This window comes from Seriola aureovittata, chromosome 1 (genome assembly GCF_021018895.1).
Source record: "Seriola aureovittata isolate HTS-2021-v1 ecotype China chromosome 1, ASM2101889v1, whole genome shotgun sequence".
In the NCBI taxonomy this organism is placed as follows: Eukaryota; Metazoa; Chordata; class Actinopteri; order Carangiformes; family Carangidae; genus Seriola; species Seriola aureovittata.
The window spans coordinates 22,366,159-22,380,243 of NC_079364.1; the positions used below are offsets into that span (position 1 = coordinate 22,366,159).

At 40.0% G+C, this 14,085-nt stretch overlaps 1 protein-coding gene across 1 annotated transcript in view; it reads right to left on the reverse strand.

Annotated features, from left to right (window-relative positions):
* LOC130170739 (ras-specific guanine nucleotide-releasing factor 1-like) overlaps positions 1-13,082 on the reverse strand; it is a 31,394-nt gene extending 18,312 nt beyond the window's left edge. The window contains exons 1-4 of the mRNA XM_056378331.1: positions 12,439-13,082; positions 6,576-6,682; positions 4,929-5,076; positions 3,994-4,086 (exon numbers count right to left, since the gene is read on the reverse strand). Coding sequence (XP_056234306.1) covers positions 3,994-4,086; positions 4,929-5,076; positions 6,576-6,682; positions 12,439-12,714 — 624 coding nt within the window. The 5' untranslated portion in view covers positions 12,715-13,082. The remainder of the gene's footprint in view (positions 1-3,993; positions 4,087-4,928; positions 5,077-6,575; positions 6,683-12,438) is intronic.
* Between the last annotated feature and the right edge of the window lie 1,003 nt (positions 13,083-14,085).

Here is a 14,085-nt window from a genome sequence, read left to right on the forward strand (position 1 = left end):
CATCATGTATTATGTGGGAAATATCTCATATTCTGTGTTGTTTTTTTGATAAAACAAGAGGCAACATGTCTTCAAACTGGCATTTAAAGGGTTAAAATCCTGAAAACTAATAAACATTTGGCAGGTTTGAGCAGAACTGAAGTGGTTTAAGAGATTTATGCAAAAAAAGCAGAAAAAAATATTGATATATGATGATTTTATAGCATTTTCTTTGTGTGTCCTTTTTTGGACGCGAGGAACCCCAGAGGGTACAAAATGTGTTACCAGTGTATAATAGACCTGTAACAGTAACTGACATTAGATTTTAAAAATATGTCAAAAAAGACACTTTCTTGCAGAAATCCATACCTTCAGCTGTAACACAGCCAAAATGATCAGCAAATCAAAAAAGAAAAGTGAAGAAAATGTCCAAAAAAGGACAGAGGGACCCCTGAGGGTTAATAAATCCCATGAACCGCTATTTAAATTACCACTATTATGTTTTTTTCTGTGCTAAATTTAACATTACTGGGGAGGAGAGCAACGTGACTAGAAGTGACAGCGAGAGAGGGCTAGTAGCTTCTCCTCTCCTCTGTCTCAGCGGAGACCGTCACAACTTCATTCACTCTTTTAACAAAACAAAAAAAAAAGCAACGAAGGAAGCAGTAAATGGACTTACATATTTAAGACCTAACTAAATTTAATTTAAGACCTAACATGTGGCTAATGTAAAGCTAGCGGAGCTTGGAGAGTTGGTTATCTGGTTGCTAGGCGCACGCACGCACGCACACAGGTCAGGAGCTGCCGTTGCCATGGCAATGTGAAAATCTGCCCAGAATTTGGCTTCTACATGGCTTCAAACAACTGCAAATTATGAGAAAACCGTTACTTCTTTTCATAAACCGAAAAGACCGTGCCAGACACTGAAGCCAGAAGTTTCTACAGTCTCTATTTTATTCAGATATTCCTTAAAATGAGTGAGTAAGCTCAGTGCGAAGACAGAGTGAGATTATTTTGAAAAAAAAAGACCATTACATTAGGTGTCAATGAGAGTGAGACAGGTATTGCTGCCGGACTCGGCACCCCCGTTTAAATTTTGTGCAGACCCTGCCTGTCAAAGTTACATTTTATGAATCCCAACAACTACGTCTACATTTTCAGAAAGAATTATTTGTCTCCTTTTTACGGTTTGGCCGCGAGCTCGAGTTAAAAATAAAAATAAAGGTTATTTTTTACTGCTTCACGCACTCTAGCCAACTGACGCTTTCACTCTAACTTTGAAAAAAAAGTGATTTGCACTCCTCCTTTGAGTGCTCATGGTGTGAAAAGTTTACATGTTATGTAAAAACAGTTCCTGTCTTTTTGAGAGAGCAGAAGTTTTCCTCCGTTTTATAGTTTGAATCACATTTCTACGTGCAGGTATGAGAGAGCTGGGTGACTCAGAAAAAAGGTGCAATTTTGTAGAAAAAAGGTGGGTTTCTAAAGAAAATTCCAATGCATCTCTAATGCATTATTTATTCCCAGTTTTTTGGGAATAACTTTGGGAAAAATTGGAATTTTAACACCAAAAGTCATAGCACCCCTTTCGGGATCAAGACGCACATTTTGATGTATATATTGCCGGGGTTTTCTCAAAGCTGCGGGACGAGTTACGCGCCGAAATTTGGCGGAAGAATAATAAACCCGAAACAGAAGATTAATAGATGAATAGTTTGTTTAGCACTCCTCTCAGCTATTCTAGCTGTAGAGGAGTGCCTCGGAGCTGAGCACCCGTGGCACTAATTACAACTGAAATGAGGTCTGGAGAAGTGGATTCCAAAGAGTTACATATCCCAGATACAAGACAATTATCGTTCTTTACCTCCATGTGTAAAATGTTATATAATGTGGAATAATAAAAAAAAGCACCTGTAAGATGTAGATAACCCTTCCTGGTAGTAAACAAAGATTTCCAACTTTACAAGGTAAATGAGCAGCATAATAAACTTTAAACACAATATTAGCACATAATTAGCTTAAAAACTTGCGGTGGAGAATGTAGCATACGGTTGTCTGTTTACACATCCTTCAGACATTAGCATTAACATTTGGACTCAAGTTTCTCCTGACCTGAGAAATGTAAATTCAATATTCATTCTCCTTTCAGCTCCGTTTTGGTCTTCACCAACTCCCGAGGGAAATACAGTAGGCTAAATACTCATTAAGTTGCTATGCTAGTTGCTAAGCTGCTATGTCCACCAGCTAGCTAGTTTGTCACTCGGACAGGTGGAAACAACGAGAGCACTGAGAGAGTAAAGTTGTGATTCGCAAAAAACAAAACAATGAGCTGAAAGGCAGTAAAACGCTCTCTGTTGCTAAGGGTAACTGCACAATTAGCCTTAAGCTCATCATTTTCCAAACTCTTCAGGTTTATTAAGGAGCAGACAGCTGCTGGTAGAGCTGAAGACAGGACAAGGATAGCAAATAATAATTATCCCATTATCCACAGGTCCGGTGCGCGAGAGCCTCCGACCTCTAGGGGGCCTCCAAACTCCATTTTTTTCTTTTTCTTTTTCTTTTTTTGATCAAATCATATAAATCAATTTTAAGTATGTTGAAATATGACCAATGAATAATACTAATGAATGCAGAGTTACTTTATTTGCAAATAAAAAAAATACTATGATCGGTTTGCTGGTGATCACGAGTTAGGTCAGAGGTCAGGTCAAAGGTTATGTTAGGTGGTGACCGTGGGAATTTAGCATGGATGTTTTAGTGGCAAAGCCGTCTGGTCGCGAAAACATCTAAAAACATCATGGAAAACAACCGTTGGAGAAGTGAAGCTTCAGAGAGGAAGACAAAAGAAAAGGACCCAGAGAAACTGAAATTCTAAAGAACAAACTATCTGTTTCCACTTTGTTCAAAAGTCGGCTACTTGGCTTGTTAGCATTAGCAAAGAGACTGGAGAGGACGATGCTAACGTCAAAGAGGAGGAGGACAGTGAGGCAACAGCAACCACTGGGTTCAGCTGAGCGTCAGAGAGCCACAGCCCTGCGACTGACACCTGTTCACCTGCCCCACTGTCATCTCCACCTGAGGAGGTTGCCAGTATAGCAGCCCCACAATTTATTACTTTCTACCTGGTTTTCCACATCGCGAAAATTAAAAATGAACTGATCAAGGATGAGGCAACAACGCCCGGGCTCTTTATCAGTACTGGCAACAGAGTCAACTCATTTGGACTTTAATGATGTGTTGGAGGAGTATTCGAGATGAAAGTCCAGAAAGAAGACCCTCATAAGGTAGGCTTTCTCTCATTCTTCTCTCCAAGGGCGGTGTGTGTGTGTGTGTGTGTGTGTGTGTGTGTGTGTGTGTGTGTGTGTTGTGTGTGTGTGTGTGTGTGTGTGTGTGTGTTAGAGAGCGATTGGTAGAAGAGTCTGAATCATAAATAAGAAAAGTATTGTTGGAGGTAGAGCAGTATGTTCTTTGTAGGCTGATATGTTGATATTGTTGCTGCTGGCCCAGGAAAGTATTGTTGTTACGATCATGTATTGTAAATCCTGTATGATAGATTATATCTACAGGTGCTGATATTGTCCTTAAGGTTGTAGTCATAGGCAGTAGCCTGTCAGTGTAAATCCTTTATATGTGTGAGGAGAGTGGATTGGAGTCAGGGGCCCTCCAAGATTATGTGCCCATGGGCCTCTGTATTCATAATAATGGCCATTGGTTGTAGTGGATGAGGAGTGCCCTGCTATAAATGTGAGTATGAAGCTTTCCTGAATAAATTAAGGTTAAAAATCAAAACTTGCAGGTGCACGGAGATGATGTAGTGTTTTAAACGCTGTTTCAGAAACCATACATATCTCTGCTGGAACAGATCAAACTTTGCTATAACCGTCTCACCTCTCCCTTCTCCTACTTGGTCTTCCTCTTTGCATTGCTTTAGTTATTCTTAATGAAGAAAAACTGCACACAAACACAGTTGGGCTTTCTGTTTTCAAACTGCACAGCAACAAAGCAGTCACATCTCACCTTTTTGATCTTCTTGATCTCTGTATCATCCTCACTGGGCGGCACCTCTGGATTTGACTGGATCTTCTCGTTGTCCTTGAGCAGTCCAGCAATCTGAAATTCAACACAAACTGGTGATGCATTCACTCAGTGGGTGACGAGTACCTTATACTCTTAAAATCCTACTCATGAACTTGGTCAGGTCATATTCTCTCACTCCACTATATGTTTTTATTATGGTTATGAATGTTTTATTCAGCATTTTTAAATTACATTTTGTTCAACTTTGTTGCCATCCATTAGCTCGTATCAAAGAAATTATATATGAATTAACTGTATGAGCAGCATCAAAATGTTTCCTATTTTGTTTTATTCAAACCTGTTTCATTTACTCCCATTAGGATGACGCGTGTATTTGGATAGTGGGCAATAAATAAGAAAAGACTCGAGAAAAACAGCTTTTAATAAAGGACTGAAATGAAACAAAACCAACCAAAATCCATTACTACAACACGTTTTAGCATAGAAGGTGAGACAGTAGATTATCATGTTCTGGTACAGACTGCACTATCAGGTAGAATAGAAGCTGATTCATGCATATTGAAAACATTCAATTCAATGGAGCTATTGGAGCCATTAGCACATTAAAGAGAGATGCATTTGATCTAGTTTAGACTGAATAATTAGGATACAAAGCACTGAACAGTTTCTAACAAGGACGTCACAGGGGTGCTGCAAACTCGATGCTTGCCATGACCTCACAGCATTGTGGTTGTGACCGTTGTCCTATGCCCCCTTTCTGTGTTTAGCCTCTGTTCCTGTCTACTTTCACTTTATCTTTTCTCTCTCTCTGTCTCCTCTGCACACCACACAGTAAGGCAAAACACACACACACACACACACACACACACACGCACACACAGGTGTTACTAGCATGAAATTACAAAGCAAGTTACCTCTGATTTTAGTCGCTCTATCTCGATTTCCCCATCCTCTATCTGTTGTCGAAGTTGCTTGGCAACCGTTTTCTCTGTCTCCACGATTTGGAGTAGATGGAGGTACTTCTGCATGAGGGTCTCATGCTCTGTCGCCAGGTTCCTGTAACTAGACAGACACACACACATAGGCATTGCAAGGACCTCATTAACACATGTTTCATGGACTCTCCATAGACTTATCAAAGCAAAAGCAGACCTCTGATCAGCATATGTTTGAGCCACAGACCTTCCACACAGCACACAGTTATGCTTCAAATTCTTCAAATACTTGCAGGCTTAGAAAACCATGTGTAAAGGCTGCTTCTGCATGAGAAATAATTCTGTACATTAGCCAGTCAACACTTTATGTGTAAAGGAAGGCCGATTCCTTCAAGCTGGTGTCAATCAGATCTCAAAGTATTTTGAATCAGGATATCTCTTGACAAGTGAGGACTGCTCAATAGGGGCTTCAATTTAATAATGGAAGCAGCAATGGAAAACATCTTGTTAAACTAGAAATTTGTTGAAATAAAAGAATAAGAAAAAAAAGAAAACCATTAGAATATGGCAACGATCCAGACATAAGAAACCTAAAAAAAAAAAGGAAAATTATGATCGGCAATTTTTCCCCTGCTGTGTATTACATGCTTACAGGCCAACTTACTCTTGCTGCCTTGACTGAGTACTAATCAATGTAATCTTCAATGAGTCCAATCAATTGACCTTTCGCCATACAAATGCACACTGCTGACATTTTGAATGATTGTACTGCTTGTCTTTCATGACCCTCTTTTGTGTTTGGATCTTAAGGGGGCATTTTGCTCATTATACATCTCAGGACTCCATACATTAAGTTTAATAATAATGTGTTTATTTTATTTCTTTATATAATAGTTTTCTGAACAGTAATAATTCATGTAATAATCCAGTGGGAGTCATAAGAGTCAGTACTCTCATCTCCATTACTGTGTAATAGGGCTTTCACACCAAAAATACCAGTTTGATTCCCATTGGATACAATGGCTCTTTGACATTGCAGGAAAATCACAACAGTGATAATTTTGGTGGAAGTTCATTTTGTGCAACACAAATGTTTGTTTTTTTAGCTCTATTAGAATAAGGGGTGAAGGCATGGCAATGCTCACCACAGAAAGAAACATCTTGACAAATATCAGATAAACGAAATTTTGTGGTTCCATAGGGATGAATCCTAATGACGGTGGTGATTCTCTCAGTCTTCTCAGATCTGGTTTATGGTCAAATACTTTTTGTTTGGTGTTATTTTAGTTGATGTTTTAGTTGACTTAGTGTTTTATCAGCTAAGATGGTAGACATTGTTCCTAAACATCAGCACATGAACATTTCCATTTTGTATATGTTAGCATTCTGATGTTAACATGCTGATGTTAGCATTTTTCTCAAAGAATCGCGGTGCCTAATTACAGCCTCACAGAGCTGCTATAGAGTTTTAGCGTTGTTAGGATTCAAGTTGTATATTTCTTTTTAAAATATCAGTCTGACACACACACACACACACACACACACACATACACACACAAATTCTCAACAAAAGCCATGCTCAGCTGAATGTCTGTATGTAGGTTAGAGGTCATGTGTGAGAGGTACCTGGCCTGTGTGATAGCAGCCACCCACTCATCACAGTCCTTGACGTCCTCAGTGCGCAGCTCCAAAGCCTTCTGGTTGTCATGATTGAACGTGACAGTGAAATAATACTGGAAAACAACAACATACACAGGCAGTTAAATATTTGTTCAGCAGATAATGAATCAATTATGATATATTAAAGCGTTTGAAAGGTAAAGATGGAAAAGCCGGCTTTTTCTTAAACCTTGATTTTGTTTACACTGGAGTTGTATGCGTACACACACATTTACGCCCATGTGTGTGAATGAGTGGGGTCGAGAGATCCTGATGGAAAAGCCTACGTGCATTCTGTCTGTTACCTGACAGTCACTGCTGGAGGCCTCTCGACTGACACCATGTTTTGTTTAGTTTTGTTTTGCTTTGTCCCAGTGATTTTGCTGCATTTTAGTGACACCAACACACCTGGGACATCACCCCTTTTTACTTGCTCTCCAATTATCTCCAGCGACCATACAGCCTTAAAGCTTCAGTTATGGCAATTATGGCAAATGCATGTGGAATTGTTTTCTAATAGGCTTATCAGATCAAATCCTCAAATCAACAAAGTGGTGGTCATTGCAATAATAGTACAGACAGACTATTTGTGGTAGAAACACATCAAATTATATAACACTGATGCATTGTAAATAGACCCCCACAAATCCAATATATTGGATTTTTTTATCCCTCCCAAATGCCAAGAGCAAATCATTTGTGAAGGGGAGTAATGTTCCATATTTCCTGATGAGCAGCAGAACGGGCCTTTGTCAATAATGTGCTTCTCATCTCGCGCTTCCTGTGAGCTGGTGTGTCAAGCCTTTTAGGCAGCTATATTTAGCTCCACGTCACTACATTTTTTGCCACAGAGACATTAGCTGTCGGTAAGTGAGACAACGTAGTCTGTAGTAAATCTGTGAACAAAAACTACTGAATTTCATCTGGAACTGAGAACAAGTGAAAAGATTAAACACATGTATAGCGATGACTGATAAAGGTGACTTTCAATTACTAAACTTCAGAGAAGGTTCATCTTCAAAACCTCTTTGGTTCACTTTTTCTAAAATAAAGACTTACTTTGTTACTATTGAAACCACAAAAATATTTAGCTTTTTCCAAAAGTTTTAAAATAAGTTCAGAGATGGCTGAATGATATTCCAAACAGAATATACATATTACCTCTGAACATTTATTCTCCCTATGTTCTGTTTGAGGTCCTTGAGACCCCGGGCCCTCTTTAATAACTCACAAAACCCCCTCAACATTGTTTTATCACCTAGATGCTTGACTTTTTCTGATTTTATGAGACGTACCTATGAACATGACCTCGAACTAATGGCGTATTTCAGAAGTCTGCTTCAGAAAATTATGCCTTACGTCTCTTTAGACTCCAGCTAAAAACCACGATTAAATACAATGGGATTCTTCATATGCTCTATATCTGTGATCAGTACACAACAATACTTCCAGATCCAAAAATTTAAATTTTCATAACAGTTTTTTCTTAGGAGGTGTAACGGGGAGTTAGAGCTCTTCTATAGGGTCTAACTAACCCAAAAATAGGTATTGTCATCTGTACATTGATTTCTCTTGAGTGAGCATCTATATCACAAAATGTTTTCTTAAGTGGTGTAATAACACAGCTTTATGGACATTTTTGTAATGTGTTACCTTTACATGTGCAAGTCCAGTCTGTGGCAAAAGGAAGAGATACCACATTACTACTTATATTTACTCATATTTATAAAAAAGAAAAATAAAGAAAAAGAATAAATAAACATATTTGTTTAAAAATCATTTGGGGAAGTAAAACCAATGTCAGAAAAACACAAGGGTTACATACAAAATGGTTTAATACCTGCTGTTAATTTAAGGTGTAAAATTCAAATAATTAAATAATAAAAATACAGAAATAGAAAATGTAAACATTAAAAACTGTTGGAAATATATTTGGAGTATTGAGTGAGAGGTCCTCTACTGATGCATTGATTCATTAGTTTTTTATTAGTTCATTTGTTTTTGTATAAATATTTCTAAACATATAACCCCCCCCACACACACACACACATACAGACACACACACACGCACACACACACACACACACACACCACCACCACCACCTCCATCCCCCAGACTACACACATTTCTCATATGCCCATATTTGCTGTACTCGCTAAGTGAAGCATAATGCCGGCATGTTGTTGCACATTTTGTTGGCCCCTTCAAATGCACTTTTTCAGATGCAAATAGGGGTTGCCATAGTAACTGGGGGCTTAAACGTAGCTCGCCTTCTAAATGGGGAATAAGAACATTTAAAAAGTAGAACACTCCAAAGAATACAATGAGAATGGAGAGACAGACGGAGAGGAGGGGGGGGGGGATCTTTTGCCTTTTTTGAGGAGTGAGGGCTATAAAAAGCGCTGTCGCCCTGCAAGGTGGCAGTTGGCTTGGCATCTATTCGCTGCATTGTCCCTCTCCCTGTCACACACAGATAAGATCCAGTGCTCGCCCGGCCATTCCTCTCGCAGCTCTGACACACATAGACATACAGCACATGCACACACACTGCTAACACACTGAACAGAAATGGGTAATCTGCTGCAATCTGCATTTGTAACAGTTTTAATGTCAGAAATGTACAGTAGCATCGCCTCAGACAACCTCTGCAGTCTGCTCATTGACTCAGGTGTCATTCTTTGTTTTTTCCAGAGTGGGGTAAGTGAAAAGGAAATCAGCATGCCCTCAGACACCTGGAGCATTGATTACTCTTTCTGTCCTCATCTCACCTTTTTCTGTGGAACTGCTCAGCTTTATAGATCAACACTGGCGTATGCAGGAGGACACAGCGAGGCAGATATAGACTTCAAGGCATGCACAGAGGCCCACAAGATGTACAGATGCGGATGCACACAGACACGCACACGCTGGCGTGACTGACTGCACACTACAAAGTGTGCACTTCTCACACATGAAGAACTTGTATTTGTGCAAAAAATGAACACCCCCACACAAATAACATAAAACTGAGAGAATTTATTCCTGACACATATTATATAAAGGGACACGTGCTGAACAGAAGACTGTGTAATGCTAATTGAAGGCTTTCAAATTCATTTAATTCACTGTTGAAATAAATTCACTGGAGCAGCCTGCATGAACATCTGTCATCATAGATGTAACTCAGTCCGTATTTCATCCCCAGAATAGAGCAGGCCTCTTGTCCTGACATGGTTTTAAGAAAATGGACTTGGCAGGGGACAAAGTTGAATAGTTGTACACCATGAGAGTGACCAACAACTCTTCATACGCAAATAACAAAGTAGGTTCTTTGTCACTGCTTTCCAAAGCAACCCATACGATGGATGTGAGCTTTTTATGATCTGCTACCCTTAGTTAAGGTGTGGTTCATTTTAGGCAACATGGTAAAAGAAGAAAAAATTCCCCTTTGCTACTTGGTGGACAATTTCTCCCCACCGCAAGACATCTTTGTCAGGGAAACATATTTAAACAAACAACCAGTCCTTCTTATTTTTTCTGCAGAGGACTGTAACCCCAAAAAACCTAGATTTGGATTTAGATTTTGGGACTGTAATAAAATGCATGTGTATATTACATGCGTTTATTTTTTTGTTTTGAATTCTCTGAGTTCTGCTGGCACATCTGTATAGCGCCCTCTTGGTGACACAGACACTATTCCTGACAGCTCAGCCAACAAAGAGCAGAGGGCAAGCGTTTGAAGAACGTGACATGACAGCAGAGTTCAGCACCATGGACAGCGACACCAGGTACAGCTGATGGGAACAGGCATACAGTGAAACTGTAGGAGCCACTGCAGAAGATTTATCCTGCGTCTATCCTTTATTTGCCAGTTGAGAATTCCTCCTCAGTGGTTATAGGCCTACAGTCAAACACAAATATTATAAATCAGGGTTATGGTTCTAAACCAACTCATAACCAGATAACCTAGAGTAAAACACAGTAAGAATAAAAACAATTGTCAAATAATCGTAAACAATTAATTAATATAGATGGGACAACATTTGTAAGGACTGATTTCTTTTTTTTTTTTTTTTTTTTTAAGAGTTTCTTCTGTGAGCAAACAATTGTTGCTCTAGTTATCTAATGCCAGAATGTGATATTTTCTGCTTTCTGTTGTTTATTCATGAGTTTGGGAAACATAACCATTTTTGAATGACCCCAAATCAGATTTGTCCCTGTGTATGAGCTGATCCCTCGCCTTAATCTTGCGCTGGAGTTATTTTAAACAGCTTTTGGAACAAAAACCTGGTCAGAGCACCTGTGAGCCCTGAATAATGGGCACCCATATTTGTTTCTTTTTTTCCCCCACTCCATGATCTGAAAAACTCCCCATGGGTCTTCCTGTTGCCCAAGGGGTTAAAATCCCAATCATGATGGTGAGGGACCTTTCTTGCGTGCCAATTGCATGATACAAACTTGGTGCGTTGTAGTTTGCAAAATGAAACTTGCATGCTTTTAAAACTGCAACATGTCTGCACGGCCTAAAGTCCAGGTTTCCCAACATTCAATTGGAAACTTTCATACATACATACACTGTAAAGGAAAATGGAACACAAAGTCCATATTTAACATGTTAATGACATTAGTGGGGAAAAAAATAGATTACAAATACTGAACGGGTAAAATGACCCATCATTTGGACTTTTGACTCCAGTTCTTTGGCGTCTCTGTTGCAGGGAAAACAGAACAGACTGCAGCTGGCAGAGCAGATTTCAGAAGGTGACTGCAGTCATAGCTCACAGCAGCTTGACCACTTCTCTGACTCTTCATTCCACAAGGTTTATTCCTCCCAACAGCAGCCTTCCTAACCTCTCAAAACTGTTTCACTAGAGGCAACCATCCTTCTGCTCAGATTATTTCTGACTGTAACAGTTGCACTGAAAAAAAACAAAAAACAAAACACAGTGGGAATTGTTTAGCCCTCACACATGTTAATCCATGGCAGTAAACTCCCGAGGAATTCAAACGAATGGGGGATGTACTGGGAAACAAAAGCATGCCTGAGACATCATTTGGTTTTCATTCATGGCTGTCGTTAACAACGCCGTGATAATGAGAGAGCTATCAAATACACCAAGCCGCTATAAACCGGGGAGACGCAGTTGCCAAGGTAGGATGCTATTAATATCAAGACAAGGAATTAAATCAATACGTCAAAACGACAGGGAAGGGGCAGCTCTCCTCCGCAAGATGGCAACCTGCAAAGTTTGGATGCAGTTGAAGTTTACTCCCTTCATAATGCGCTGCAATCCCTGAACGTTTGAGCTGTCTAAAAATACAGCATGTGATGTAGGCTGTGAATGTGATGCAACAAATGTTATGTTCATGACGAGAGGAGACCTGGAGAAAGATGAAGTACAGTCCCTGTGTTTGCAAAGTTTGCACAGAGAATCGCATTAATCCCGCTAACTCTGAACCACTGTTGTTTTGGTATTTTTTTGCATTTGACGAGTTACCTCAGAGGCAGGCTGCGAGGCTATTTTAGTGCAGAATCTAGACAATCAATCGCTTAGGATGACGCCATTACGTAACACTGAGCGTGAACTATAATGCAAAAGCATCTCTGGGAAATTGTTTGCGTGGTAAATAGATGTTGGGAATTGAACAGCAGCTGTGTTGTTTGTATTGTGCAGCATCTATTAAATACCTGTCCCCTCTGTTGCTTAAACCCAGAGTTAGATTGACAAAAGCAAGTTTCTCGCATCAAGACAAACACAACAAGCAGCGGTGATGAGTGCGTCCGCTTTGACTGACGGATTACCTTGACAGTGTCAGTCAGTCAGACCCCCTGTGTGATCAGTATCATACCTGCTTCTCTAAGCATTCCTTCGCTGACAGAGATGGCTTCGGTGACGGTGCCCTGTCACAAACGCATCCCTCCAACAGGTACAGTCCGGAGGGGCGTGAGCTGGAGTCGTTTTCGAAATAAAACAGCATATTCTGCAACAAAGCGAACCACTTTGAATGCCATTTTGTGTTGTCTGAGCTTTTCTTACTTAGGCAACCTCGCCTCGTCCCATCCTTTTTCGCCAAAAGAGCCAGATAGGTGATGTGGCCATCATTGAGTCTCATCCCTTTCTGCATTTTGGCTGTGAATCCGAAATGATCTGCGGGGATGCCTGCGGATTCTTACATGTTCTTCTCCTCAGCAGCTCCGAAACACAGTCAGACTTGGTGGGCAGCAGCCCACTCCTGTGTGCCCATCCACAGTTGCCACACTAAATGTTTGCAACGGCGAAAGAAAAAAAAAAAGAAGAAGAAGAAAAGGTTGCAAGTAGAGAGTCACTGATGCACGTTCAACTGAATTAAATCCACGCTGCAAGCATACTAGAGCAACCAGGACGCCGTCTTAGAAAAGCCTTCCTCATGAGCCTCAATCGCTCATGATGAGGATTGAAGTGTCCGCGTGCATAGTGTATACACACACGCGCGCGCACATACTCACTCTCTCACACACACACATAGAGCATCCTGCTCTCTCGGAGGGAGGGAGCGCAGTCACGTGATCAGTCCCCGGAGCAGCACCTTGAATTTCAACACCTTGGACAGTAACTCCGAGGAGCAACACAGACGCGGCTTTTTCATGTGGAGAAGAGGATTAGGCCCCCGAAGCCCCCCACCCCGACCCACATCCCAACAACACACACACATACAGAAACTCAAATATCACCACTCACACATGAGCAACCATACCCCTGTAATAAACCCTGTACTTTTGTTATGCTCGTAGTGTGTTCGGTGTATGCACCAAAGAGATGTTTCCCCTCTAGTTTGCTCACATGGTTTCTTTTAAATAACTGTTCAGTGCTCAAAGAGATAACGATTTGAGACAATTCCAAAGTACATTTATATAAGTTTGTGCAGCAGAGCTTTTTTTCTTCTTCTCAACCCCATGAATTATCTCATGCACAGATTTATCCTGTGTTCCTTTGGAGCGGGCCTGTCCCTAAGTTGAGAACCACTGATGTAAAATAACTAATTGTACATAAAGTAGTTAAAATTAGCTCCACCTCAACTAACTACAGCACTAAAAAACTGATTATTTATTGATGCATTTTACTACCAAGCAGTTGCTTTTACATTTGATACTTTTAAGTACATCCTTTTGAACATTTACCCAAGTAATTTTGAATGGAGAACATTTCCTTGTATATGTTTACATTACATTACATCATTGGTACTTTAAGTACTCATTCAAGTACTGTAAAGCATCTGAATATATTCTGATCTTGGTCAACCATGGTTGAGAAGTTTCATTTTCTCCACCTTGGGGCTAATGTGTTTCACTTTCAGTAATTCCTATTTTAATAACTTTATGATGGCAGAAAATGACCATGATATGTGTAATATATGGTACAAGCGTACATATCATTTAATTGACTCTACATCAAAGAGGGTGAAAGTGTTATAAGAACACAATTCCTCTGGCTGGTGTAATTATTAATTGGCTTAAAA